This window comes from Bactrocera oleae, chromosome 2 (assembly GCF_042242935.1).
Source record: "Bactrocera oleae isolate idBacOlea1 chromosome 2, idBacOlea1, whole genome shotgun sequence".
Lineage (NCBI taxonomy): Eukaryota > Metazoa > Arthropoda > Insecta > Diptera > Tephritidae > Bactrocera > Bactrocera oleae.
The window spans coordinates 89,257,422-89,285,039 of record NC_091536.1 but is presented as its reverse complement, the minus strand read 5'-3'; the positions used below and the strand labels follow the sequence as shown (position 1 = coordinate 89,285,039).

General features: G+C 35.0%; 1 protein-coding gene across 3 annotated transcripts in view; it reads left to right on the top strand.

Annotated features, from left to right (window-relative positions):
- Positions 1–27,618, top strand: part of LOC118681661 (cadherin-99C-like) — a 383,201-nt gene that overhangs the window by 52,038 nt on the left and 303,545 nt on the right. For all 3 annotated transcript variants that reach the window (XM_070105966.1, XM_070105965.1, XM_070105964.1), the window contains one exon: positions 15,555–15,724. In XM_070105966.1, the coding sequence (XP_069962067.1) occupies positions 15,562–15,724 (163 nt within the window). In that variant the 5' untranslated portion in view covers positions 15,555–15,561. The remainder of the gene's footprint in view (positions 1–15,554; positions 15,725–27,618) is intronic.

Here is a 27,618-nt window from a genome sequence, read left to right as displayed (position 1 = left end):
TTGTAAAGTGGCAGAGTGGCTCAGGCGCTTTGCTGCTACCCTTTATTATTTGTCGTTTTTCGCTGTGGTTTTTGCTTTTATTGTTTGTGTAGTCACTGTGGCATTTAGTGACAGCAACATTTTTATCCGCTTATGCCTGCCATGTACATCATAGCTGGTTTCTGCTTTTGTCTAACCAATTCGAGTTAGATCTTTGGACTTACCTCTGCACCCCCAAACACAGGCTCTCCTGCATTTTGTACTAGCGATCGGCTCTCCTGTGGCTTCTGGAGCTCTTTCTAACTCGTACACTGTCGCCACAAATCAATTCCCTGCTGGATTTAGTTCGGCAATTATTTTAGTTTCAGTCAATTTAAATTGGCATTTCGGGCTGCGCGCAACATTTGCCGTTGCGGTTTGCTGGTAGCGCCACTGCGACGGTTCATTATTTACTGCTGCAGTTTTTGTGTTTGACTGCGACGTACTCACTCGTTTTTAGGCTGCTACACATTCTTCTGTCTTTTGCAGTTGCAAGTAATTGCTGTTTGAGCAAATGTTGGAGATACTTATCGTGTGCAAGGTTGGCTCCAGCTCACTAAGTCTTGGCTCGAACAAGTGAATTTTATAATTAGCGCCAAATTTTGCATGCGAAATAACACGAATTGATTGAGTTTCTGCTTAATGGACAATTTTTCAGGTACACTCTTATTAGTGGTAATTAATATTATATTTAAATCTAAGTTAATATTAAAATTTTAATAAGAATTATAATTACAATTAGCATAAAATTTAAAACTTAAAGCTCAAAACTTAAAACCTAAAACTTAAAACGTAAATCTTAAAACTTTAAACTTAAAACTTAAAATTAATAACTTAAAGCTTTAAACTTAAAACTTAAAACTTAAAATTTAAAACTTAAAACTTAAAACTTAAAACTTAAAACTTAAAACTTAAAACTTAAAACTTAAAACTTAAAACCTAAAACTTAAAACTTTAAATTTAAAACTAAAACTTAAAACTTAATCGGAAAGGAAAAAATTAAATAAATTAAATAAAAAACTATACTTACATATATATACATATACTCGCATAAAGAAAGATATTAAAAAAAAAAATTATACTAAACGAAGACTTACGAAGAATTATAAATAATTAAACGACATCGAAAAAAATGTTGAAAGAAACTCAAAATAATTCAACTAAACCAGAAATGAAAAATAGCAAAACATTCTACAGAATTGCTATATAATTACTCGCGGCCACGCTTACAATCGTGCAAATTGTTGAAAGTGTGTAATATTGCTACGCTCTGTTAGTTTTTGCCACTCTTTCATACTTTCACCTTCATTTATTCGTATGCTTTTCGCAGATTTACAGATTCGATTTCACATAAAGATTTCACATTTGTGAAGTACACTTACATAGAGATATATGTACTTATATGGTTTCAGTACTTTAAATATACAATAACAACTAACAAGTATGTACGAATATATGTATACGTCATTTACATGTCTGTTAGTGCTTCATTTGCGTTTCATTGTCTGTTCGTTTGACCAGCTCGCGTGACAGCCGCTGGTGTTGACACACATTTTTTCCGCTCGTCTAACTTTGCCAATTGATTTGATTTAAATAGCCAATTACTTTTTTCAGCACTTTTTACCATTTGCTCTCTGCGGTTTTCTATTGTGGCTGTAATAGATAGCGGTGTGACCGTTTCGTTTACTATTTAATTTAATGTTAATGAAAACGCTTGCTATAATTGAAACTTAATACAACTTTCTTGATGTTGTTGTTACTTCCCGATCTACAATTTTTACGCCAATTAAAAAACTCCTTTCTATTTTTAGGTTACAAATTCAAAGTACAGACTTCACTTCGTGAACACAAGTTGTAAATTTTTAACTATCGAAATCTAAGTGAATTTGAATGAAAAGAGCACTTAAAACAGAAAAGTTTTAAATTTTTAAAGTATATATATCCACAAATATCTAATATTTTGACTTAGGTGGCGTTGTAGCGAAATAATTTCTAAAAGTCATATTTACGGTGCACTTACCATCTTCGAAATGTGTGTTGACTTGTGTAAAACAATTACACTTTAAAAACTGCCGCTGGATGGCGCTGTAATCGATTTATTTTAAAAATTTATGTATACCACACAATATAATTTATAGAAGAGCTCTGACAAATTTAAAAACCCAATAAGTAACAACTCAAAATAATGAAAATAACCGAGCTCGACTCGTTCAAAAACGATTCAAACGAAGGTTCAACATCATAGAAGATGAAATATCAAGAGCGAATGACACATATATTATTCCAAAATCGATTAAACAGCTTTTTTATCTACTCTAAACTTTGTCAAGGATAGTTAATACAGATCACAGTGCTATTTAAGCTGCTGGAAGTCTTGCTTCTTGTTCAATATTCTGAAAAAAAGTTGTAAAGTTATCTAACCGATGTGAGAAAAGGACGGTTGTAAAATTTCAAATCGATACCTTAAAAACCGATAGACTACTTCGCATATATATAATATATAAATATTGAAAATATTCATTATAGTGTTCACACATACATATACAAGTGCATAAAAGCTTAGGCTTCTCTTAGCAAAATCATCAAATATATCACCATAAGTGCCACTTAACTCAATCTAACTGAATCGCACACCACCAAGAGCCTCAGGTAATATTAGAAGCCAATGAGCAATTATGTATTTTGCCATATTCATACAAAAATAAATGCAAATACAAAGTACGCGCAAATTTACCGGCAACGACACAACAAAAAGACACACTAAAACCGTTTGGATATTCGCGCATTCATTAAGAAAAATTACTGCCATTGCGAGTGCCGCATACTTGTGTTGCAAGTAAATGTCATTGGATGTGGCAGAGCGACATGCGCATGTAGTGGTGGTCAACGACGAGACTATGCCAAGTGATGGATACTGTTGTTGGTCAGCAGTTACAACAACAGCAAGCAGAACAATACAAACAAACAGCAATAAAACAAAAAATTAATAGCAAAACACCGTTAGGCGCATTTCGACAGCTGCTGCACCTGCGCGGCTTGACAAGAGTGACGCGCACAAACACAAAAACAACGAAAACAGCAAGAACAACAACACATTTAGCTAATGCAAATAGCATTAGTGGCTTGGAAGTGAAGTAAATTAATGTGCAACATTTGCTGCCGCGTGACAACGCCATTGCCCAAGGAGTGCTGGTTGAAGAAGCTCTGCATGCAGATTGGCGCATCTGCTTAACGAAAAATGCCGAAACCCTATAAAAATATGAGAAACAATATTTTTTTTTCGGTTTTGGTTGCAGAAGTATACAACTGCTTGTCGTGTAGTTGCCACACTCGTTTCGGCTTTTGACATGAACTCGGCAAAAAGTAGGTAAACGCGTCAAAGCGGCGCGTCACAGGAACAAAATTGTGCAGTGGGAACACACACACAACAACGAAAAACGCGGTATCAGAAGACAGTGGATTTGAACTTTAACCTGTTGCATTTTGTTTTTGTTGTTGGATTTTGGTTGTTATTTACGGCGCATGCAAGAGGAAAGACTGTTTTGAGCTGAACTATAGTTTGGGTTTCAATTTTTTTTGGAATTAAAAATAAAAATGAATACCAAACAAGTTGTAAGTGAGGAAAAGGCCCAGCAAATAATCGGAAGGCACAATATTAGGGACATGAGGTTTAGGCTAAGGTCCAGACAAAAATTTTTCATAGCCAATTTTGACCAAAATAAACCGATTAAAATCAGGTGGCAAGTCAAAAATCTCTACATCGGCTATAGTGAGGCTAGGAAAGGACTGGACTGATATTACTCAAGTATACTCTAGAAGATGTTTGAATACTTTAAACTGTTTGTGGAACGGTTCTTCACCAAAACTCCTCCTTGTTGGAGGTATGTCACAACGTCAGAATTCAGCTTACAAAAGTTAACATCAAGAAGCATACGATGTCCTGTTAGAACACACTGATTACTGTTATTACACCTGGATGCAGTCTTTATATTATTTTCAAAAAATATTTCTGGTTAGCCCTTAAGCGTCTCCTCTGCCTTGCGTCTAAAGTCTTCTTTCATTACAGACATCACTTAAATATCAAATTTCATGGCATTAGCTACACATTAACGACAACTTTGAATACTCGCTGGGGGGCATTGTTGTTGTCAGCTAAGCTTATTTCAATTTATTTTGCGATTTCTTGTTTTTCTCCTTTGCTGTAAAGGCGCGACATCGCGATTATTTATGCATACAGCAAAACGAGGAGACACAAACGTATGAATCGAAACAAAAAAAAATATAAAAAGTTGTTTTTCAATGCGGTTTTCCGGCAGAGATGCGGCTTTGCCACAAAATTTTTTGTTGCAATCGCATTTTTTCATTTGTCTGCTCGCTTGCCGTAACATCGAAGCGCCGTAAATGCAACTATTTACTATTAATTAACCGTTTGGTAGCTTCGACGCAGACAATCGGGCATCAAATGCAACGAAACCAACAATTCTAAGCAAAGACAGTAAATGCCTATTGCGCATGCGCAACAGCAAAATTGAAAAGTGCAAAATAAAATAAATTTTAATGAACTCTATTTAATGTAATATTTTGCATGGAGTTTGTTGCTTTAGTCTTTTGTATGCCGGTTTTTAGTTAAAGTTTTAACTGTTTTATTTTATTATTTTTTGCAAGTTTTCTCATTTTGGTTGAACAAGTTGCTTTAGTGGCAGGTCACATTGGCCTTCAACTGCCGCCATTCAGATGTTTATCACAAGTCAGCCGGCAAAACAACTTTCAATTGCAAGCACGCCACCAACAAATGTGGCATGTACATATATATTAAAATGTTTACATGTATGTGTGTTCATAATCACTTAAGTACAAGTGCACAATAGCTAATAAACTACCACAAATGGTTAACGGCTTCAGTATCCCAAATGCGCTGACAATGCTGTCACTGGCATTGCAAATGAACCGCAAATGTTGTTTGTTGTAATACACTTAGTTATGTAGTTAATTAATGGGCCACACTGTTGTTGTATGCCGCAAGTAAGATAGACCTTCATGCCTCATTGTATTTCTGGTAATGCGTGTAATTGAAATTTCAATTATAATTTAATTAGTCACTTCAAAGTAAACTTTTAAGCCTGAAGGCACTTGTTGTGAACATTTGTTGTTTCATAAATTTAGTTGTGCTGTTCGAAATGTTTCATAATATTTATGTGGCAATTACGTTCGCATATTAGGCGAAGGTTCTTTGATGCGGTAAAAATCGTCCAATGATTAAATAAATTATGACCGAAAATGCTAATTAACAAAATATTAAATAATAATATGGAGATATTAAGTAAATGCCGCATCAAACTACATAACAAGTTATTTGTATAAAAATTTAGTTTTACAAGCAAAATTTGATAAAATTTTAGTCTAAAATTTAAACTATGTGTTTCTATGTAGTTTATAGTAACTATAAGTAATCTAATTCTTTGAAACTATTTTGATGGATTTAGTGGACACAACAGACCCCATAAAAATAGTTCTGTTTACAACCTGTTAGACTTTGCATTATTTTTATTACGTTTACCGCAACTAGCAAGAAAAACTCTACAAAGAAAAATTGTTTAGGCTCTTGAAATAATTAGTTCATTTGAAATCATTAAAACTTACAAACGTAGACAATTGATGACGTATTTTATATACAGATGACATATTGCTTCCTAAATTTTATCTCAGTCCTTGGCTCAAGAAATCGTACTATACAGTTTTACTAAAAATTAAAAATATGGAAATAATCTATTTTTTCTCCTTACTTCAATGGTGTATAACAATTGTCGGTGAAGCTTATACAACACAAAATATGAGTGCCCGAAATCGAACGAAAAATATTTATTTTTTTGATGAACTGATTTTGATCATACCATATAGCAACTGTCATATAAGGCGTAGTGTTATGATCCATTGAGAAGGTGGAGGACTTTTGCTCACACTGTATTTTGAAAAAAGATTTGAATGGATGCTTGTTTTTTCCTTAAACGATAATACAATTTTTTTTAATAAATGAAAAACAACTTCAACTTTTAAAGTATTTAAAATGAGTTCAGTGAAAACCCAAAGAATGACAGAACCAATTATTTTACTGTTTTTAAAGCGAGTGTTGTTTGCTTATGTATATTATTTTAGCTTTTTTAAATAAAGAAGTTTAATTTTGTGGAAAAACTCAACGAATGAAATATCTATTCTTCTCTAACATTACGCACGATTAAACTCGAATCAAGACATTTCTTTCTAAATTATATATTATACTCTGAATGAAAACTTGATTGCATTAAGTAAACTAAAAATATATAAAGTATACATATTATAACAAACTACTCAATACAGCCGATTTAAGAATCCAACCGAATCTATTTGAAGTTTTAATTTTGTGTGTATGTATGTATGCATCAAACAAATATTTGTAAGTTCAAAAAATTATGAGTTTTCCATTAAGCATTTTTCTAACAATCAAAATTTTTTTTAAATTTTGAAAAACTGCTGTTGTTTAGAAATACGTATATATGTATATTTTTTTTTATATATGAACTTTACTATTGTTAACATAATTAAGATATAAACTATCCAATTAAGTTGTATCAAACTGAACACAGTGTGCTAAATTTTACTAAACTTGGTAGAGAGCTTAGAAGTTAACCCCGGGAGAAAACTTGGCACGTAATTTTTATATATATTGATGAATTTATGTGCATAAGTTCCAACATTATCTCTAATTAATTTAATGACACCAAAGTACAGAGGAATCAACGAAAACAGGTCTTGTTGAACTAAAATAAGACAACGAGTCTGTGAACTTCACAGCTTTTTGCGCTGAGCAATGTATGTTTGTATTTAATTAAATGCAGTGAATTCCTAACATAATTTTCCATACATCAGCTAGGCAAATATTTAGGTCGGTGGGTCTTCATTAGCCATTCGAAGATAATTACCGTTATTTTGCGAAAGTAGTTCAGCAACTCGAGTTCACACAATTAACAATTTACAGAACAAATAGAATCAGGTGTGTTTATATACACATATATGTATGTGTGTGTGTACGTGTGTATGTGTATATTGGTATCGCTTGCACCTTCTAGAGATCGCAGCATTTTGAATTTCTTCTCAGCAATGACGATGCGCCTAAGAAAAGTCAGGAGGAATATGTGATGTGAGTGATTGGCAGTTTGCATGTGTGTATGTGTGTGCGTCTCAACGTGTTGCTGTGCATATGCAGAGTAGATTGCGGCTTTTGCAAGGCAGCAAACCAATTAAGTGCAAGCTGGAGTAATATGATCTTGTTGTAGTTGAATCGTCGATGCCAACAACATTATTGAGTGGCAGCGGCCAAATAGCTACCAGCCTGCCAGCTGACGCGCGCGACTCTCCACAGCAATGGATAAGAACAAAAATACAGATCAACAAACACAAAACAACCAGCGAGAATTGTAATTGGCATGAGGCAAGAAATTATGACAGCAACCACAACAACAACAAGCACACGCACAACTAGCAAAAAATTGCGCTACTCGCCTCTAGCGGGGGGCGGTGGTGATTGGCAGCCAGTTGTTGTACAAAAATGCTAAACTCATGCCAATCCGCTATGCGCGCTTATGAAGCTGTAGAAAGGCGCTGGGTGGAGTTTGCATTGCCAGACACAATTTATTTTTTATTTTGATGTTGTTGTTCTTCTTGTTGTTTATATTTGTGATGCTTGCAATTTTCTTCATTTCCAACTCCCTTTTATTGTTGTTATTACGTTGCTTGCACTATTTACTGGCAGTTGCGTTGTTGTTGCAAGATGCTGACTGCCCACCTCACCTTCCGCCTTATACCTTGTGGTTCTCGTCTGATTTTAGCCCGTTATATTATGATTGCATTCCTGCTGCCAAAATGCTTCAGCCTCCAACGACCGCATGGAAACTCTTTCGCTCTATTCAAAGTTCAGTTTAGTGTTATGCCGTGTGGCACAGCTGAGCTCTAAGCCGCGTTTTTGTTGTTGTTGTTGTTGTTAAACTGAGTTGAGTTGTTCTCGTTAAGGTTCAATTACAAGGAATGCGCTCGCTGCGGCTTGGAAGCCTTCGCTCGTTGTTCTTATTACTTTTGTTGTTGTTGTTTATACTGAACTTCTTACTGTTCTTGCATTATATCGTTTTTTTCCTTCGTTTCTTTTTTTCTACAGAATTTTTTGTGTTTCGGAAAAATGTTGCAGCAGAAGTGCTGCGCTTTATTATTATTATTGCTAATGCTGGTGTAGAATTCTTTGTTGTTGTTAGATGTATTTGTTGCTGGCTTGTTGTTGTTGCTGCCGCAATAATGATCACTCAAGTTGTCTAACCTTATTATTTTGATGTTAACAATGAGTCTTTTGGACACCGTTTCCGGGTGTTGTTGCAAGTAGCTGCTACATGCTTTGTTGTGATGTGCATTTGGTATTGCAAAAGCATTTTGCTGGTAATGTGGGGTGTTACGGTTTGTTGCAGTAACGCTTCATTAATATTGCTTACCACTGAATTAACTAATAAGCAGTGTGAAGCATTGTTGTTGTTTTTTTATGCAACAGGGTTAGTTTAAGTAGGTCGAATCGGTGTAATGGGTTTTGAAAGTATTAGTGTATATTGAATACATGTTTCCAATATCAAACTAATTTTTTACTTTTATGATAATAAATATTATTATTATATTTTTAGTATGTACCATAGCAGCTTCGAAATGACTTAGTTTGGAAATGTTTGAGCTAAGCGAAAATTTGCTTAGTTAAGTTATGTTAAGTTATGTTCTGTTTAATTATGTTAAGTTAAGTTATGTTATGTAATTTTTAATATTTTGAAAATATTAACCCTAGTATGTCGTTTCCGTAACAATAACAAAGTAGTAGTTGCAAAGTATTACCTACATTTAGGCGTAAGTACAGCTAAACTATTTTACAAAATTTTTAGCGAAGTCACACACCTAAAATTGTAATTTTTTCACCGCTGAACTTTTGCTCTGTAAATAATTCCAACCACAACTGCTTTATTACATAAAATAGCAGCACATAATCGAAAAAAGTGCCAGTAATGCCATCAGCCCCAAACTAACGCAACTGTCCGTGACTAAGTTATCAGTTTTGATGACAATAATGGGACACTTAGGCGTTAATGACGCAAATTGTAAAATTACCACTGAAACTAAAACTGAAGGAAAAGAGCAATAACAATACATGTAGACAGCATGTGGCCGTAATGATGTGATGTTCTCACCGCTGAAAGTATATAACACACACAGTTCCAAACATATTGTACAAAAAATAAGGAAAGTACAAATGAAACGAAAGTCCGACTCATTAGCGGTTGTATGCATGTATATTGCCGGGTAGGCAGTTTGTGACATGAAATATGTTCTGTAAGCTCACAGTTTACCCTGTCAAATTCTGACCACGAACACAGGAAAACAATAACAATAAAGCAGTTAAACAAAGAGCTGCCTTTTTCTGCAAGCATAAGAAGCGCAAAAAAAGAATACCACTCAAATAACCCATTTACTACAAAATTCACTGAGCGCAAATTTTTAAAACTACAAAGAGTGTTTATAGCTTTGCGTACTAGCAGCATCAGTTTCTAGCGCTTTTGCCTTACTAAACAACTGTTCTCTTTGTTAAAAAGAGCATCTTCACAACCTCACTAAAAATTTCATAATTGCTACCTGTAAGTGGCATCTTCATAGCTTAAACTCAGAAAAATTGCAAAGTGCAAAAAATTGGTTGCATGTTGCTAAGCCCTCATATACATTTACAAACATATATTCATATATATAAGTAAAGATGTGTATATACTTACACATAAGTACATAAATCTTCTCTATCCTCTTTTCGTTTGTTCTTTAGTTCACCGGAACATGAATTTCCTTCAATCTATTTTATTTTCTATACTCTTCCTTCATGCCCAAAAAGTGCGGTTATCACGCACACACTTGCAACACGACTCATAAAGCAGTACAACCTTTCTTTCCACTTTATCTTTATTTTATTTTATTTATTCCCCTTCAATGTTAAATAATTTTTAACAGGCCGCAACGCTTAATTGCAAGCCAAAATCTTGAAACTGTAGAACTTAACAAAAGAGAAAACAACAACAACAACAAGAAAAACTTACATACAAACTATAATATTTATTGCTCTCGAACGGTAAGTGGCTGGCCTTTGGCTTTGCTTGCGTTAAGCTGCTGTGACGGGAAGCCAACCTGTGTTAAGTACAAGATTTCATAAGCCAACGGTGCACAGCAGAAGTAGCACAACAATTAGGAAATTAAATTGCGAGATTTCATACCAAATTTTGATCATAAAATCTGGTGGTGGTTAAGTGGATAAGCAGCACCTATTGGTGAGGGGTACTTCGTTTGTGAATTGTTTCTACATAATTATAGGATAAATAAATTTAGACGCCGCCATTGCATGGGTAAAATGAATATTCAAATTGTAATAATTAAAGTTACACAGGATACTCGAACTCAATTTCAATCGTTCACAAACAATCCTGGTTACGTCACTAAAACTAAATATTCAAGGAATTTCAACTATCGACTGAATTATGTGTGTTTTCTCCCGCCACATCAAAAAATGTCATGCTCCTTGACCTTCACAAATGAACAACAAAGGTCCTCCATAGGAAAGGAGTTGCAATGTGACTCAGCAGGTGATATTCGCGGCAGAGTACCTGAAACTTTCCAAAAACAACATTTGAAATATTCCACTTAAAGCCAACTTTTCTACTTCTAAACTTCAGAGGCATACCATGGGGGTTGTTTAAACTGGCACTGGAACTGAAATCTTGTACTTACATATGTCTCCAACAATTGGTCTCCATATTCAATAAAGGCACTAAATCTGGGCTCTTGCATGTCGCTATTACCTTCACTAAGAAACTACAGAACGGAAATTATAAGCCAATTAGACAAACAATATTATGACTTTATTCTATTGAAAAAAGTTGAAAAGTATACTCACTCCCTAATATACATACATATATACGAGCTTACAGTCAGCCTATTTAATACTTTCTAAGCATTTTACGACATGAATTAAATTAAATCTGCAGTTCTAAGATATCAATCTAAGTGCAACTTTATCGCGCTGCCTCGTTTGCGCGTTACGTGTTGCATGCGGCCTGACACACATCGCCAGCACCGATGGTGAATGTCGCTGCACCAGCAGCAGTTGAAACTTTCCGCGCGTTGTTCACACTCTGTGCCCAATTTGGTTCACTCTGTTGTTTTCTTTTCGTTTTCCGATATTCTGGCTGTCGCTAGACAGCTTCAGCACGCTTTCGAACGCTTCCTTTCACATTCTCCTTTTTGCTGCTGTTGTTGCTGCTGCTGATGATGATGACGGGCTGACAGGCCGTACATGCAACAGGCAACGGCGTGCTCGGCTGCACGAGTGAGTGTCGATTGGTCAGGTGCAGCAGACAGCAGTCAAGCCACCGGCACTACAACAACTACATCATCACTTAGAACGTCGCAGTGGCAATTCAGTAGTCAACGATGCCGTTAGAGAGCCGTTATGTGCGCTATTGCACTGTTATGTTGCACAAGCGAAGCGCTGTCAAAAGGAAGCAGCCAAAAAAAAAAAACATACAAAGAAGTAACAGTTAGCGAAACAGTGGCAATGATTGCCGTTTGTGAGCTCCTCTTTAACGCTCGGCGACTCTTCTGTCGGCCAAGACAGGATGCCGCATTTTTGTGTCTTGCGCCCTTCATTTTTGTGCCACTTTGGCTGCACATGCTTGTAAGCTTTTAAGTTGGTGTTGGTTTTGTTTTATTTTGTTTTGTTGTTGTTTTTTTTTTTTTTTTTTATTTGGTAGCATTTGCTGCCGTGCGCTGCCACAGCTTATCCAATAACCGCCTCTCGCTAACTTATCTTTCGCTGGCTTAAATTATTGTTAGTGTTGTTCTTGTTTATTTTGTACTCCTCGTACTTCCCCTGATTCTGCTCGAACATTGCAGCTGTTTGCGCTTGATTTTACTGCAGATACCGTAATTCCATGGTAAATGCGCTGTAGCAACAATGTATTTGTGGTAACTTCGGTAGGCTGCGTGCTTTGCTTTGTGATGTGTAGGTTGGCAGTTTGGTGCTTTTTTTTCTGATTTATGTCCACATACTCACAAAATAAGGAGCTCATTAAGCACGGGGTTTTAATTTATACCTCTGAGTCTGAGTGTGTATAAGAAGATAGGAAGCGCGTCTACCAGTGGAATATATTTAAAATGTTTCTAGTTATTTTTTAAGCAACTAGCTGATGATTCAAAATGTACTAGTACTGAACCTATTCTTGTAAGACTAGTTTAAAATCAGTTTAACGGTGCTTACTTCTGTAAGTACTAAAGTGATACTACTCCACTAAGGATCACTTATATATATATATATAAATAGGATTAGACATCAAAATACCTATTCTTACGCAGCTCTTGTGACTTGCCAGATTTATTGATCGGACACATATTGGCTTTTTGTGTACCATTTTGTATAGTTAAAAATTTAAGCCCATTTTAAGAGTTATTTCTGGGCAAATTAATACAATTTTACATTTTTTTATTTCAAAAGACGTATGAGGTTCACGAAAAGTTCAAAACTTAATTTTGCGACAGCTTTCCACATCGAAATATTTCAACAACGAAATATAGGAATGGTTAATCAGACTCTTTATCGCTCTTACTTTAAATTTATGAATATGAGAATATCGGAGTTGTTATTTTTAGAGCCGCTCAAGCCTTTTTTGTTGTCTCACAACTGGAGAACGGACAACTACAAAGTATAATACAATTTTTATTAGTTGAGATCAGTTTTCAAAAGCCTAGCGAGAATTGAATGTTTGGCTAGTTATGCATTATTATTGGAACGAGCTTAAGCGGCACACTTACTGAGAAATTTTTAAGAAAGCGATTGTTTTTTACATATTTCGATAGATTATACACACCTCTAAAAAAAAAACAATAATACTCTTAAAATTTTTAAATAATTAATATATTACTTTTTGTTTTGTTTCCCAAAAATCGCCTTTTTCCAATACGCTATTTTAACTATGTAAGTACCTATATATGATATATCTACTTTTGCTGGATTAAGTACGCGTCTTGGGTAAAATGCTATAATTTATTGAGAAGAAGCTCTTTTAAAATTAAGATACATTTGGTTTTGTGCCAACTTATTGATTACTTGGAAACACTCTTATTAAAACCAGTTATGTTACATAGCATCACACCCTTTAATTCATTTTAGTGAATTTCAGTTATATATGTACCTGTAACAAATCGTTACGTCTACGCTGGTTTGTTTTTAATTTCCATGAGGGAATGATATGATAGACTTACAATGAAAGTTATTGCAAATATTTAATGAAAATTCAAAAAACATAAAACCTTATAAAAGTAATTTGTTTGAGTGAAGTTTTTTAATAAACTCCTTAGAAATATAAAACAAAACGTCTCATTGTAGGCAATAGTTTTTTAACTTTTGTAAGCTACGAAAATGACATTTTATGCGTAATTACTTAAATTATTTTTCGGACCAATGTTGAAAAAGTTATAATTTATCGCTCTAAATATATATGAAATCTGTTATCTAAGATATATATATATAATATAAAAATATATAATTTACTAATAGTTATTTCAAAATAAAATAATTCAGTCCTTCGCCCTTTCTCTAACATCATAATCTCTCCGGAATTTTTAAATTAATACTTGTGTGTCACTGATTACAAAATGTAAAGCAGTTTGTTTGGCTTAGGTGACATTAACATAATGAGTATTGGCCATATCACCGAGACCCTGACATCCAAAATCGCTGCAGCAGCTGTTCGCGTTGTTTTCCCCAGTTTTTTTCACAACTCGCCGACCACACATTGAAGCCATTTCACACTAACACACATTTCTAGCTGCTCTCGTACAGATTCTTAAATTTATACCACTATTATTTGTTGCTATTGTTTTTGCCTCAACATTGTATAAGTCGCCGGTTGTGCATCACAATCGCATTTATGCACCCAAAATGGGTTGCCACTCTTGACCATATTCGGTGTGGCATATCTTTGAATACAAATAACTTTTTGCAGAAGATAGAGGCATGCAAAAACAACAATACACAAAAAGAAACAGCAAAAACAGCGTTGGCATTACAATGTGCGCTGAGTGGCATTAACGATTAGCAACACAACAGCAGCAACAACACTACGAACAGTTGAAATAGCGCAAAAAACTGTCTTTGAATTCACCGTTTCATGGGTAAAGTTGCATAAGTGCAAATGCAAAGTCGCTGGCAATAACGATTTGCTGAATAATCGCTGGAAAATAAGTTGGAGAGAAGTAGAGGGGTAGAATACAGAATAAAATAAGCATAATAATAAAAGCAAGAAAAAAATAAATAAAAATAAAAAACGTTCTGAAATAGTAAACACATGCAAAATTTAAAATTACCGTTAATAAAGGTTAAATACAGGGTGTTTGAAAAATATTTGCTTTGAAAACAAACTACAAAGGCGCGCTCAATTATTTTGGGTTGAACGCCAATTGGAAGTGAATAAAGCCTATAGAAATGATTCAAGGTTAATGAGAAGCATAAAATAACTTGTCGACAACCAACTTTAAATAAATTTACTTTTTTATTATTATTTTTTTAAATTTTCTTATTATTTTACATTGGGCATGTTTATATACATACGCACATACACCATAAACATGTCTTTATTTACATACCCAACCGGTTAGCATAAGCCATGCCAAGTGTATGTTATTGTTTGTTGCAGACCGTTTATCGCCGGTTACAGGGTTTATAATTTACGAAATTGTTGTAAATAATTCATGCAACATGTTCTTAATTATTCTTGCACTAGTTTACAGTATTATGCATTCACCTATATATGTATGTAAGTGTGCAAATTCTATTCTTATTCACTTATTCACTCAGTACTTCATTGAAATGAACCCAAAAGACAAAAAACAATTTTTCAAGCACTAACCATTGTTGCATGTTCCAGTTAAAAATACGTGAGTATGTATGGCAACTTACTTTATCGATTTTTACTTGAAAATTCACACAATTTTTAAACCTAGTTAAGTGGCAAAACTGCTGAGTTGTTATATTTCGTAAAAAAAAGTATTAAAATTATTGAAAATTACAGTAGTAAAATGTATGGTTTATAAATTATAAAAAAATTTAAGAAATATTTGTAATTTCTTCGGCTTAAAGTCAAAATCTTAGATCGGAATCATTTTACAAATATTATTTAATGTAATAATTTCAAAAAGTTTGTAGAAAATTTCGATATGCCTACGAATAATAACAAAACTCTTTAAGAAGTTTCGAAAAAATTTTTGTTTTTGATCACCCTTTCGCTCTTCTCGTTCGATTTCTCCGTATACATACCTCCTCTTCTTGCAGGAAATTTAAATAATTTGCAATTAAGTTATATTCTAATATTCAGCATAATTTTTCCGATTTGCATGTTAAAATTATTTATTTCTAATATTTTTTCTTTTTATTTTCTTTTGCATTTTAGCCACACAATGTCAGCGCCACTTAATATACGCCGAAGTGCAGCATCGTTACTTTTAATATTGTTGCTCAGTTGCCAACGTATTTCTGGCATTTTGGGCAAATCACAGCTGTGTGAAGTTGAAACGGGACAAACGAATATTATATTGGATATAGAAGAGAGTCGTGGTGATTGTAAGTAGAAAATTATGAAATTTTTTTTTGCATTAATAGAAATATGAATAGAGGGTACAATTACTGAAAAGAATTTAATGTATTCATCTGTTAACAAAAATAAAGTTTAGAGAAATAATGTAAAGATACAGGAAATCGTGAATCATAATGATTGGAGGAATTCCACAGCCGAGTTCTTTGCTTAAGTCGTTTGTTACTAGAGTGCCCTATCAGACGAGTTATATTTATATGGAGAGACTTGTCTCAAATTTCCTCTTAAGCAAAAAACAACAACATCATAACAGTGTAGTAAATATTATAGAAGGATATATTTATATATATTTTTTATAAATTTTAATTGTAATTAAACATCAAAAAAATTCTTATATACTAAATATTTTTTATATTTAATACTCATAAAATAACGACCCGCTAATGTATCTACCTTTCTTGGGTTTTCATTATATAATTTCATAATAAGTTATTATATCAAAAAAATTAATTCAAACTACGATTGTCGACCATCACTTCTATTACCAATTAAATATTATTGTCTTTAACAATCTTTTTGGAATGCTTTATGCCACTCAATAACTTGAGGTTCCTATAAAGTAGACTTCATAAAATGATTTCTTGGAAGTAAAGTTCCGCTGGAAACAGATAATCTTCGGGAAATATTTACTTACTTAATATATTAAAAATGACTAGACTAAATGTTTGCTCCTTAAAAAGCTATTCCATCTGGCGCAAACCTTTAGCACTACCATTTATGTAACATTTATCTCTGAAATGTGTAATTTTTTTAAATTTTTTCTATTTCAAACAATTACTTAATAAAACACTTTTTTGTATTTGCATATCTTTAACTTAATTGTTGCACGCATATCACTCATTTATCTAAGATTGCATTCAGTTTTGTAGGCCAGTTATTATCACTAAGAAAGCCAGATGTGATACCAAGATATAGATATCACTTTACGTCAATTCAGGTTTTTCAGCGTGTACGAGTATTTACTACACTTTTATTTATTTCTCTCGATTTGCAGAGTTAATTAAATTTACCAGCGAATTCTACCCACCAGCAGCAGAACGAAAATGTTGCATGCCACAGCCCAGCATGTCCGCGCTGATGAGCCCACTCCCTAGTAATATATAAAAATTACCATCATTTTTCTTCATCACTTTATGTGCTAGACACGGCAGTCAGCGCTTACATTTCACTGCACATTGTTGTTGTATGCTAGCGTTCAAATATTTATGAATCGTTTGCTTGTTTTATGGCGAGTTGCTACTTTTATTACAAATTATTTGCCTTTATCGCTTAGTCGCTTGTAGATATTTGCAAATATACGCCACATTTTTTGTAGGGCTAACAAGCAACATTAATCAAAGTAGCATATAAATGTAGCAGAGCGCATGTGTGGGTCGATAACACCACAAATGGACGGACGTCAGAACAAGTTGCACCTATGTTGCAAGCGCTTGGGATTTACTTAGTGGCAAGCTGTGCTCAAACAACACTTTTCATAATAGCAATAATCAAACCCATAATCGGAAAAGGTGTATAATTTTCCAGCAGCGAAAGTTTTACTCCGCACTTAAGCCTGTAGTAATTGGAAAAAAGTTGAGTATACGCCCTGGCCGTCGCACAGCGAAAGGCAGGCGTCTTGCACAAAAGTTATCGCACAAAATCAACGCAGCCATTTCAACTGGAGCAATTTCATGCAGCAAATGAACTTATCGCACATTTATAATTTGCAATATGCTGTATCGGCAACAACAACAACTAAAGCAACAGCTTCTGCTTGGTTCGTTCCATAAGTTGCTGTGCTCAATGAATAGCTGAGCTGCGCCAACCGCCTTGCCACTATATTAAATCACAATAAATGAATCAGCTTTGTGGCTATTGCAACAAGTACAACAACAAAAAGTACAAAAATAATCATTTAAAAGGCGAACGCATAAGGCGAGGTGAAATATAGCAACATAAATGTTTATATACGCTGATGATGATGATGCGTTGCCAGTTGTTGGCTACACTACAACAAAGAGTGGCAGCAATTCTGTACACACTAACTTGCACGTGACGCCACTCAAAGGCGTTCACCAATTACTTTTGCAAAGGAAAGCACACACACACTCATATATGCTTACATGCACACTCATCTACGTGACACCCTTCTTGTGTTGCTTGTCGTCTGCATATCGTGTTGCAAGTTGCCAAGTTTTGTATGTCCAAGGTATATCTCGTATGTTGTAGATTACGGTGCGTGCCACTGCTGCGCCACTATTATTAAAGTGTTCTTGCTATTCGTTGTTGTTGTTGCTGTTAATTTTTGTTGTTTCGCTGTTACGATTGTGTTGCGATAGCAAAAGCAGATCAATTTACTTTTATGCGCCTGCCACTTCACTGTGGCAGATGAAAGCGAATAAAAATAAAACTCATTAAAAGTATCTAGTCGACGTATTATTTTTCCTTTCCTTTATTCGCTCTTCCCACTTATTCTTCCTCGCGTTGCGCCTCTCTAGTTGGTGCTGTCATATCCTGCAGCTACTTTAGCTGCAATTCAAAGTTGTGGCTTTTACAGCACTGTGGCACAGTGTTTTGTTGTGATTCTTTGTATGCAATTGTTTGAAACTATTCATGCCTTAATTTTGATGCAAAATAGGGTGACCAACTTATTTTTAAATATATTCTTCATTGTGTTATATTGAATGGAGAAGTAGGTCCAAATAATAAATATTTAACAAAGTCGCCAACTTAATATAGATGAACCTTAAATGCTTCGAGAACCAAAACACAACAAACCAGGTCTACAAAGCAATATCATTTCACCGCCCAAATAAATAATAAAAATCAAGGCTTTTTTATAATATAATTTCTTGTCCTATAATTTTTATCGCAATCAGTAGTCTCTTTTCCAAAATCCTGTTAAACTATTTCTGACACTTTATATGTGTACCTTCCCCAAAAGATTGCTCACATTCAGGCGCATTGTTCAACAATAGGTTTTAAGCAAAATCTGACTCTACGAAAATTTCTTAACAGTATTAAAAGTAACCGAAATATGTATTGCCTACATTTCGGCACTATATTTAGCTAAGTTGCGAACCTGTTAAATCTTTATGGAGAATGAAGAGCCACGATCATAAATAAACAATCTATACAGCAAAATTAGTGATTCAGCATTAAAATTCTGGATTTACATTTTTGGACTTTACTTTACTTCATTCAAATTTTTATCAACTGAACTATTTTATTGTATTTCCACTTTATTTTTGTAAGCTTTATTGAATGTCAAAACGATCCTCCATTTCCAATCTAGGGTATAGAAAACTAACTCTCTTCTTTCTAACAATTCTCAAAACTCTATTGCGATTCATTTAACTAAAACACCGTGCGCAGTCCTGGCTCTAGTTTTTTTACTTGCTCTTAGTTGTTGTTTTATTTGTCTACCACATCAACTTTTGCGGTTTGCCGCTTACAAAGAGAAATTGTTTTTAAACAATACTTTGATTGTTATGCCAATGTTGAGTGCTGCAAGTAGATGCTGGCAAATAGTAAAAACAACTACAACAACAACAAATACAGCCAAAAGGTATACAAAGTCTTGACAGGCAGCAATATTCTGCCAAAGCAACGCATCAGCGCGAAGATCTTCAAATTTATTACATGTATTAGTTATATGCACAGACACACATGCACACGAATAGATATACAGTGTTGCATTTCATTTGTCCATCGCTGATATTATAGCTGTGTTGCTGCCTTCCTTTTAACCATTACAATGGAAAATTGAATAAGCCATCGGCGATGAAATGAAAAATAGTGGCGTGATTGCGGTTAAATTAACAATTGCTTTTATAGGGTTTGCCAACACAGACACTCACACATATGCATATTTACGTTTATATAAGCCAGCATATACGCACATGTTGTGGCATATGGTTCTATCATCGGAGCCGCACAGTAATAGTTATTTGTTGCAAGCGATATTGCTATCAACGATAAACGCTGCGATTGCCATTTGTTTCACCAACAAAGACACTGTAAATTTTCTCTTTTGCATTTAGTTAGGTACGTGAAAATGGCTTTGGCATCTCCCTCAGCCGCTCATTGGTGGCCCGTCCCGTATACATTGCCAGCTATTTTAAATAAACGCCACAAACTAAAAGGTATTTGCTTTTACACTGTTTGCAGCGGGAAATTGATACCATTTTTCACTTTTCATTTACATTATTGCATTCGCTATGTACGAGTACTTACCACTAGCACTTTCGCATTAGTTACGGAGATGAAATAGGTAAGTAAAGAGACTTCCAATAGAGGACTTCGATAAGCGTGCTTCAGCCACAAATTGGAAAACAAAAATATACATATTACGTTTCATACCCCATTCTAGTTTTGAAAATATATTGATGTCAAGAATACCGTTAGACTATTGTGGCTACAGTTGATCCCACACATTTCCGGAATGACTTAGTCATAAGTTGGTTTTTAAGTTTTCCTCCTTCAAATCACTTGAAGAAAAGGGGCCTAACTGAACTCACTAATTTTTGTGTTATAGGAAATCCATTTTTTTGCATGATGCTTTCCAAAAATTCTTGAAGTAGAAACTTAACTTTAGCCCACAATTTTTTTTGTAATTAGTGGAAGGTCCTTTCAGGAATATATAGATTTCATTATATTCTTGAACTCTACTATTAAAAGCAAAACGTTTAGCTTCTGTATATAAAACATATTGTGTTCCAAATTTTTTAACCTGGAATTGTTACGGATTTTCGTCCACTCATTATACATGCAATGTGCCAGAAAGTTTCCGGAATTTGTTGTTTAAACTGCCCGCGCTGAATAACTTTTTTTTTGTTAGAATGGTAGCACTATACTTAATTACTATGCCAAAAATGAACGCCATCTGTCAACCAGTTCTTTTGCAGCAGCTGTTGAAATCAGTCGACCTCAATAGTGTTTTGCGATTTTTACAATGGAAAAAAATATTAAACAAGGATTTTGTGTTTGAAACAAAATTTCGTGTGCGGAATCATTGCGAATGTTAGAAAAGGCTTATGGTGAATATATTCTATCGAAAACCCAAGTCTACGACTGGTACAAAAATTTCAAGGATGGTCGAAATCCGTCGAAGACTTCTCTCGTTCGTCGTTCTTTGACGTCTACCACTGACGTGTACATCAAAAAAGTGAAGGAAATCGTGCTCGAAAATCGTCATGCGAGTGTTAGAGAAACAGCTCGTAAGCTATACATCGCTCGTTTGATTGTGACAGATAATTTGGGAATGAGACGCGTCAATACTCGGCTTTTTCCAAAAGAGCTGGATTTTTTGCCAAAAAACCAAAAACTCGTTTAATACCATCGATCAACCACCGTATTCACCAGATTTGGCCCCATACCACTTTTTTGTTTCCAAACTTCAAGTTGCTACTCCGTTGAACCCCTTTTTAACTCGATTGAAGCCGTAAAGGAAAATTCGCAGAAGGAACTGGAAGGCATGTTTTGATTATTCTCCTACTTTTCAGTAAATTTCATTATGGCTCTCCCAGTAAAGGATTGAAATTATCGAATTTTTTGTGTTTCTATACACAATTTGTTCGCAGTGACATGAATATAATCTGGTAGCACAGAAAATTTGGTATCAAAAATATAGCACAGATAATTTTAATACACTTTTGAAATTATCAAAGCCTTACAGCATGTCACCAGAGGAAAATTAAAAATCTAAGCTAGTTATCGAGACTTCTTAAGAATTGTTCTATCTGGTCTTTGTTGGTGGAACAACCAACATCCATACAGTATAAAAGTAGGTAAACACAGTAGCCAGTTTTGTGTTTCTCAAGTTCACACATAGTATTCATACACATAATTTTGCTTTCGTTTTAATTTTGTTTTGAATAGTACAGACTTTTTACTGCTCCTACACGAGAATTTAGTATATGTAAGTATTTGCGAACTTACCACAAATGTTCATGTAATAAATACATCCAATGCGTTTTTTTCTATTCGCTGTCCGTTTGTGCGTTGACATTGTCATTTGGTGCGCCAATAAATATGCGTTGCTCGTCGTCGACAGCAGTGTCCTGGTCGCAAACACGTGGCGGACTACTGAACATGAAAGCAAACTCCATGCGTTGCAGTTGCAACGAATGTGGCGCATTAAATTACACATTGTGCGCCGGCGAGTCGAACGGTTTTACCAGCACAGAAGTTATTGTTGCACCAAATGGTGGAGTGAGTCGCATTTCAGCCAGACAAAATAATCTGCACGTACACACAAAAATATTGCAAGTGCTGGCGAAATGCATAAATAAGGCATTCCAAAGTGACAAGAGTGTGACGCAAACTTTTAAAATACAAAATCGTTAGCGGTTGCAAATAATTGTAATAAGAATGTTATCAAGTTGCGGTTGTCAGCGTGTTGTAAATATTTCTTAGTTGGTGGCATGGTGTTTGAATTTGATTTTGTGCGGATTGAAGTTTCTAATAGAGAGATACAGCTTAGTTGAATTGGAAAAGTTGTTCTTTGCCCAAAGAGCTGCACCAAACGGCAGAGATAGGCCGTTTTCTTGTTCCTTAAAATTCTGGGAACCAAGAAATATTCACGAACATTTTACGAGGAAGCCTCAAATTCTTATTACTTGGCATATCTCATCAGATGAAAGCATTATGTACGTTCTTAGTTAGGCGATTTTAGTCAAAGTTACCCATTGGTGATTAGTGAATGAAAATTGAAACTTAAGACTGTGGCTCCAGAAAGTTTACTATTGCTGTTTATGAGTCATCAAATATCTACTCAGAGTAGTTGAAAGTAGATTAGTTGTTAATTTTTTAAATTAAATAAAGTTCCCAACAGATTGACATAAAAAAAACTATCGAATTTAGCAAATATATGGCTTACGTGTCATATGAATTGATATTATACCCTTTATTAAAGTTTTCCAATAGTTGAAGCAAACAACTTTAGAGGAACCTTTCACTTGGCGCCATCACAAAGGTTGACCCTGCTAATTATAGACCTCGTAAAACCGTCGTAATGCATCTGTCGCAACAAATTCTTCTTTGAGCGGCGAGGGACTACTAAGTTTCACCACCAACAGAAATGACTCACTTTCGCCTGACAACAAATTATCCGGAGTCCCATCACACAACTTTCACAGCAGTCGCCAACTTCTTCCACACTGTCCCTTCTTTCGCAGTTCTCAATGCCAGACAGCCCAACTTACATTCAGGCGAGAGAAAATTTCAAATTCATAACGAAAATACACAGAAGAATAATGACTTCTTGTCGGCTTCTATTAAAAATGTAAACTACGGTAGTGTCAGTTAATGACTACCGCGCTGACAACCTCTGACTGCGGCGACCGCCATCAGTGTGCTGACGCCACCGTTTTTGCTGCCATTACTTTGTTAACGTCACTGCCATTGAACACTTTTACGCGCGATGTACATGCCAGGCCGTGTTATGCAGTGTCGTGCTGTTCTATGCAGTGCTGTAAATCAGTGTTGGACTCATGCTTTCGGTTGGGCAGCTAAGTTATTGGCCTCACTGTCCCCTAGCGCTGTCTTTTTATAATTGTCGGCTTAATTGTTCCGCTATCGTTTGGCGTTGTATGTTGCAGCAGCATCGTGGTAATGAAAATTAAGTTAGAGAAGGAGTTGAAACTAAAGTTGCATATCATCTTAATTGCTTCAACAGCGGTAATGATCTTTTGAATGCAACTAATCTCAGGCATGAGCATGCAAAATGTGTGGGCTGCAGTGAATTCGAATATTTCTGTTGACTTTCTTCAGGCTTTTTACTTTAATATAGTGTATTAATATTTTACTCAATGGATTATCGTAGTTTTTGTAACCCTTTTTATTGAATCCTAATATATTCTGTGCTTTGGCAAGACAAATCAAGACCACCAACACATTTATTTTTCTAAACAGTTGGCTTAAATGTCTTCTTCATATTATTACAACAATATTAGAATAATCCGTTGTTATAAACTTGGAAATCATTTCCTAATAGAAGAAATGTAACTTCGATGTATTAACTAAATTCGGACAACCAGTTATAACACGTTTTCATCCATTCTGGAAGCAGTTTTCTTAGTTAAGTATGTTTTGGATTCTTTCCTAACCGACAAAGTCTTAATAACCTCTCTCTCTAGTGTTTAGACAATGGTTTTACTCCCCATGCTGAAGATGACTCAAATCCTCATTTAAATCCAGCAATTAGACTTACTATTCTCTAAAGCTAGCACTAATTTCAATCTCTTAATTTTCTTAACATTATCTATCGCTCACTAATTCTATTTTAGGTTTAGTAACTGCCGTTTGTTTGAATAAGATTTGATTTAATGGATCGTCCTATATGATTCGTGGAAGTGAGAGTCGATAGGCCAACATTTGGAATCTTGTATGTGTTTTTTTCAACTTAGCGATACCATTGCTTGTTGAGCTTTTATTACATTTTATTGAGCTTCTGTGGTAGCTGTTTGAGCTTTTGCTTCAGCAGATTGAGCGTCAATATAAATTATTGAGCTTTCACTGTGCTTTTAAGAACTTTCGCCAAAAATTTAAGTTCCTATACTCATTCCTAAACTTATACTACTTTTGACAATTTTACATTATCTAGAATAAAAATCAGTGAATAGAAAGTATTTGTGAGTTTAGTTCTACTAAAGAGCTTTCATTACTTTTTGGAGTCACTTAAAGTTTGGATATATATTCAACTGCTCTGCATAACAGCAATTCGCTATACATTTGAAAAAAATTGTTAACATAAAATCACATATAAAACTTTCAAAGGAAATGTCGACACACAAGCTTACAAAAATCCACATCTCCCCAAGAGTTTACGGCAAACCATTTGTCGAATTGCTACAATTTCACTCAGTGTAACATGTGTGTATATGTATCTGTTTTGTGCTGATGTTGCATTTACAAGTACATGCATGTGAAAGAAACATTCTTACCATTCATACACATGCACCTGTGTGGTGAATAATGACATGTGGCATGCATTCCAACATGCCGGCATTCATATTTCCTGCAGCATGCCACAAATAATAATGAGCACAATGCAATGAAGGTGCATATTAGTAACTTGCAATTATCAAATGTGTATGTATAGGTGTATGTGAGTATTTGCCTTTTACTGCAATTTGCGCTTCATAAAGCTGTCTATGAGATAGCAGCGGCTACTAACGTTCCGATCAAACTGTCCAATGTTGGAATGTCGGGACCGCCCTTGTACTGTACGCCAAACGCCATCCATGTGGCTGCCCATTGCCGTCCGTTCGCTGCCCGTTTCATTTTGCTCACTGCTTTTTTCCTCTGGTAATTACAGTCGCTACGCCTTGTTGCTGCCTCGGTGTTTGTCTGCAGCCGTGACTGCCGCCGTCGCCGCTCTTGCTACAAACGCGCCCTTCACACAGACCAAGTGCAACATTTGTCTCGCGCAAGTTGCAGCAAATCGTAAACTATACCAACTCAGCTGATGGCAGCCAAAGTGGGGAAGAGAAACTCAAGAAATGAGCAGAAGTTAAATCAAAGTAAGCACAATTGTGTCAGCGCAAAAAGCACAGCAGCCGTAACAATAAACGCGCTGGCAGCAAGCACCACATTTTACATGCCACAAAATAGCTTAGCCACTGCGCTGACACAGCTATTACTACCTGGCAGCGCGCTGTTGCACGAAGCTACTTGCATGTGTCCCCTCGCTCCACAGCTCCGCAGTTACTATATTTTATTTGCTCTTTAGTATTCAGTGCCACAAACTCTTATGTTATGCATTTTTAGGCACATGTTACAATTGTTGTTGTTTCCTATGCCACTATCCGGCGGTACAAAACTTGAACATCTCTTCCTGCATCTTCCGGAAACAGCGGCAGCAATCGTCGTTGGTGTTTTGTTTCTCTTTTGTATCTTTCGCTTATATTTCCATTGTTGTTGTTGTTGTGACATTGGCTTCCTTTCTGCTGTCAGAGCGCTACCTTAGACGCTTTGCTGTTCCTACGAATCGAATATTATTGTGTTCTAATGCTCAGCTGTCTGTTCGCTTATATGTTTATATATATGGCCGTGTGTATATATTGCCATTGGCTTCACTGTTTCTTTGCTATTGTTGTTTCGAGCTACATTCTTTTTTATTCCTTTGCGACTTGCTACAACTTGTGATTTTAGTTTTAGTTTAAGTGTCTGATATAATGATTATAATTGTATGGCACGAATGAGAAGTCGCCCTGTAATCTAAGGCAGAAAGAAAGGAGGAATTCGTTAGATAGTTGATAAATGAAATAAAGCGCAATATTAACAGATAATGGGAAATTAAAGCAGGAGGCATTAACATGTTCGCAGAGTACGGAATAACCTTAATAGATGTGGATTTTCAAATTATGTAGATCTCTTTTGGATTGAGGAATAAAAAAATACTGAGAACTATATTGTAAAGCTAATATGAGTTATATACCATTTGATCAAATTTGACCCGGACTAGAAAAAATATTCTATCACGAAGTTTAGTACAAATCTTTATTATCACTTTCAAAAAATTCTCCTGAGCCAACGCTTTTTTCGATTCGGCATACACTTGTTATAAGTTTCTTTGGTTCGAGTCTAGCATTGGCACACTTTATACCCAACGTGATGCCAGCTTACTTTATACTCTCTTTTGGAAGCATACTTAACTTTACTAAGACTAACTTCTTCTTAGAAAGTTCAATTTCTTAAGAATCTAAAACCCTTTTTTGAACAAAAACTTTTTACTCATTTTTATAGTAAACTTTAAGTTGAGAACAATTGAAAATTTTTTCGTTTCAAAGGTCAAAATTAATACAAAGTAATGAGGCTCGGATTCAGAACTAAACCCAGTGATAGTAAGATTATCAAATCAAAGCAAATAGAGCAGTTCATTCTGCAAATTCTAAAAAAAAGCTTACGAATTGTTATATAAGTATGCAACGCATTTGCACCTGGTTAGAATATGCTATATTTTGAATTATCGTATATTTTCAATTAATAACGCTGGATTTGTATACAGAAGCCCAAAAAATAATCTGAGCTTAACGAACCGAAGAAGGGGACTTCTACCCTAATTTGTAAATTAAATTCGTCATCTATTACTTTTTACCCATTAATATTCCTTAGTTAACTACTATGCTGGAGTATTTCGTCCAAGTACTCATACAATCGTACCAAAAGTAAGACACTTTCAAATGTTGCTTAACAATTGGGAAAATTTACAAAAAAAAAAAAAAGAACTCAACATGAGGCAAGAATTTGTGAGGATTTTAATAACTTCGGCATGTGTGCACAGCGCCAAACACATCTTGCTAAGCTTGCGAACATCAAAACTGTACCACGCACTTAAAGTGCATGTAGTCGTATTAATAACTCACTGGTACCGATGCTTTCGCACATTTGATGGCCCATCAAATACTCCTGAGTGCATATAAATAAGTATGCCGTCTTTTGTTTCGCCATTAATGGTCGCTCCTTGATGCTGGGCGTTGAAACTCAACAAACACGAGTACATGATATACCCAATTCTCTTAATGCCGACTGCACTAAAGTCGTTCTCTTCATAAACGCATCTTCAAAAGAAAAACGAAGAAAGAAATTGTAAATGGGTTTATATCACTATACCCTACATGAGATGAAATGGTGTATTTAGAAATCATATGTTGTTCCTTCAAAGTCGAACTGGAAAGCATTTGAGAGAATCGTGCTTACTTTTGATCAAATTGCTGATATTATTGCTACTTGAATTGGGTCATATTTATGTAAATCCGCAAGATGGTGCTGTATTCAAGCCTTAGCAACTCATATGGATCGACAGATGGCGCAGCTGTAGATATATTCTTCTCAAATAAACTAAGTTACGACAATTTCAAATTGCAAGTTTCCTTACATT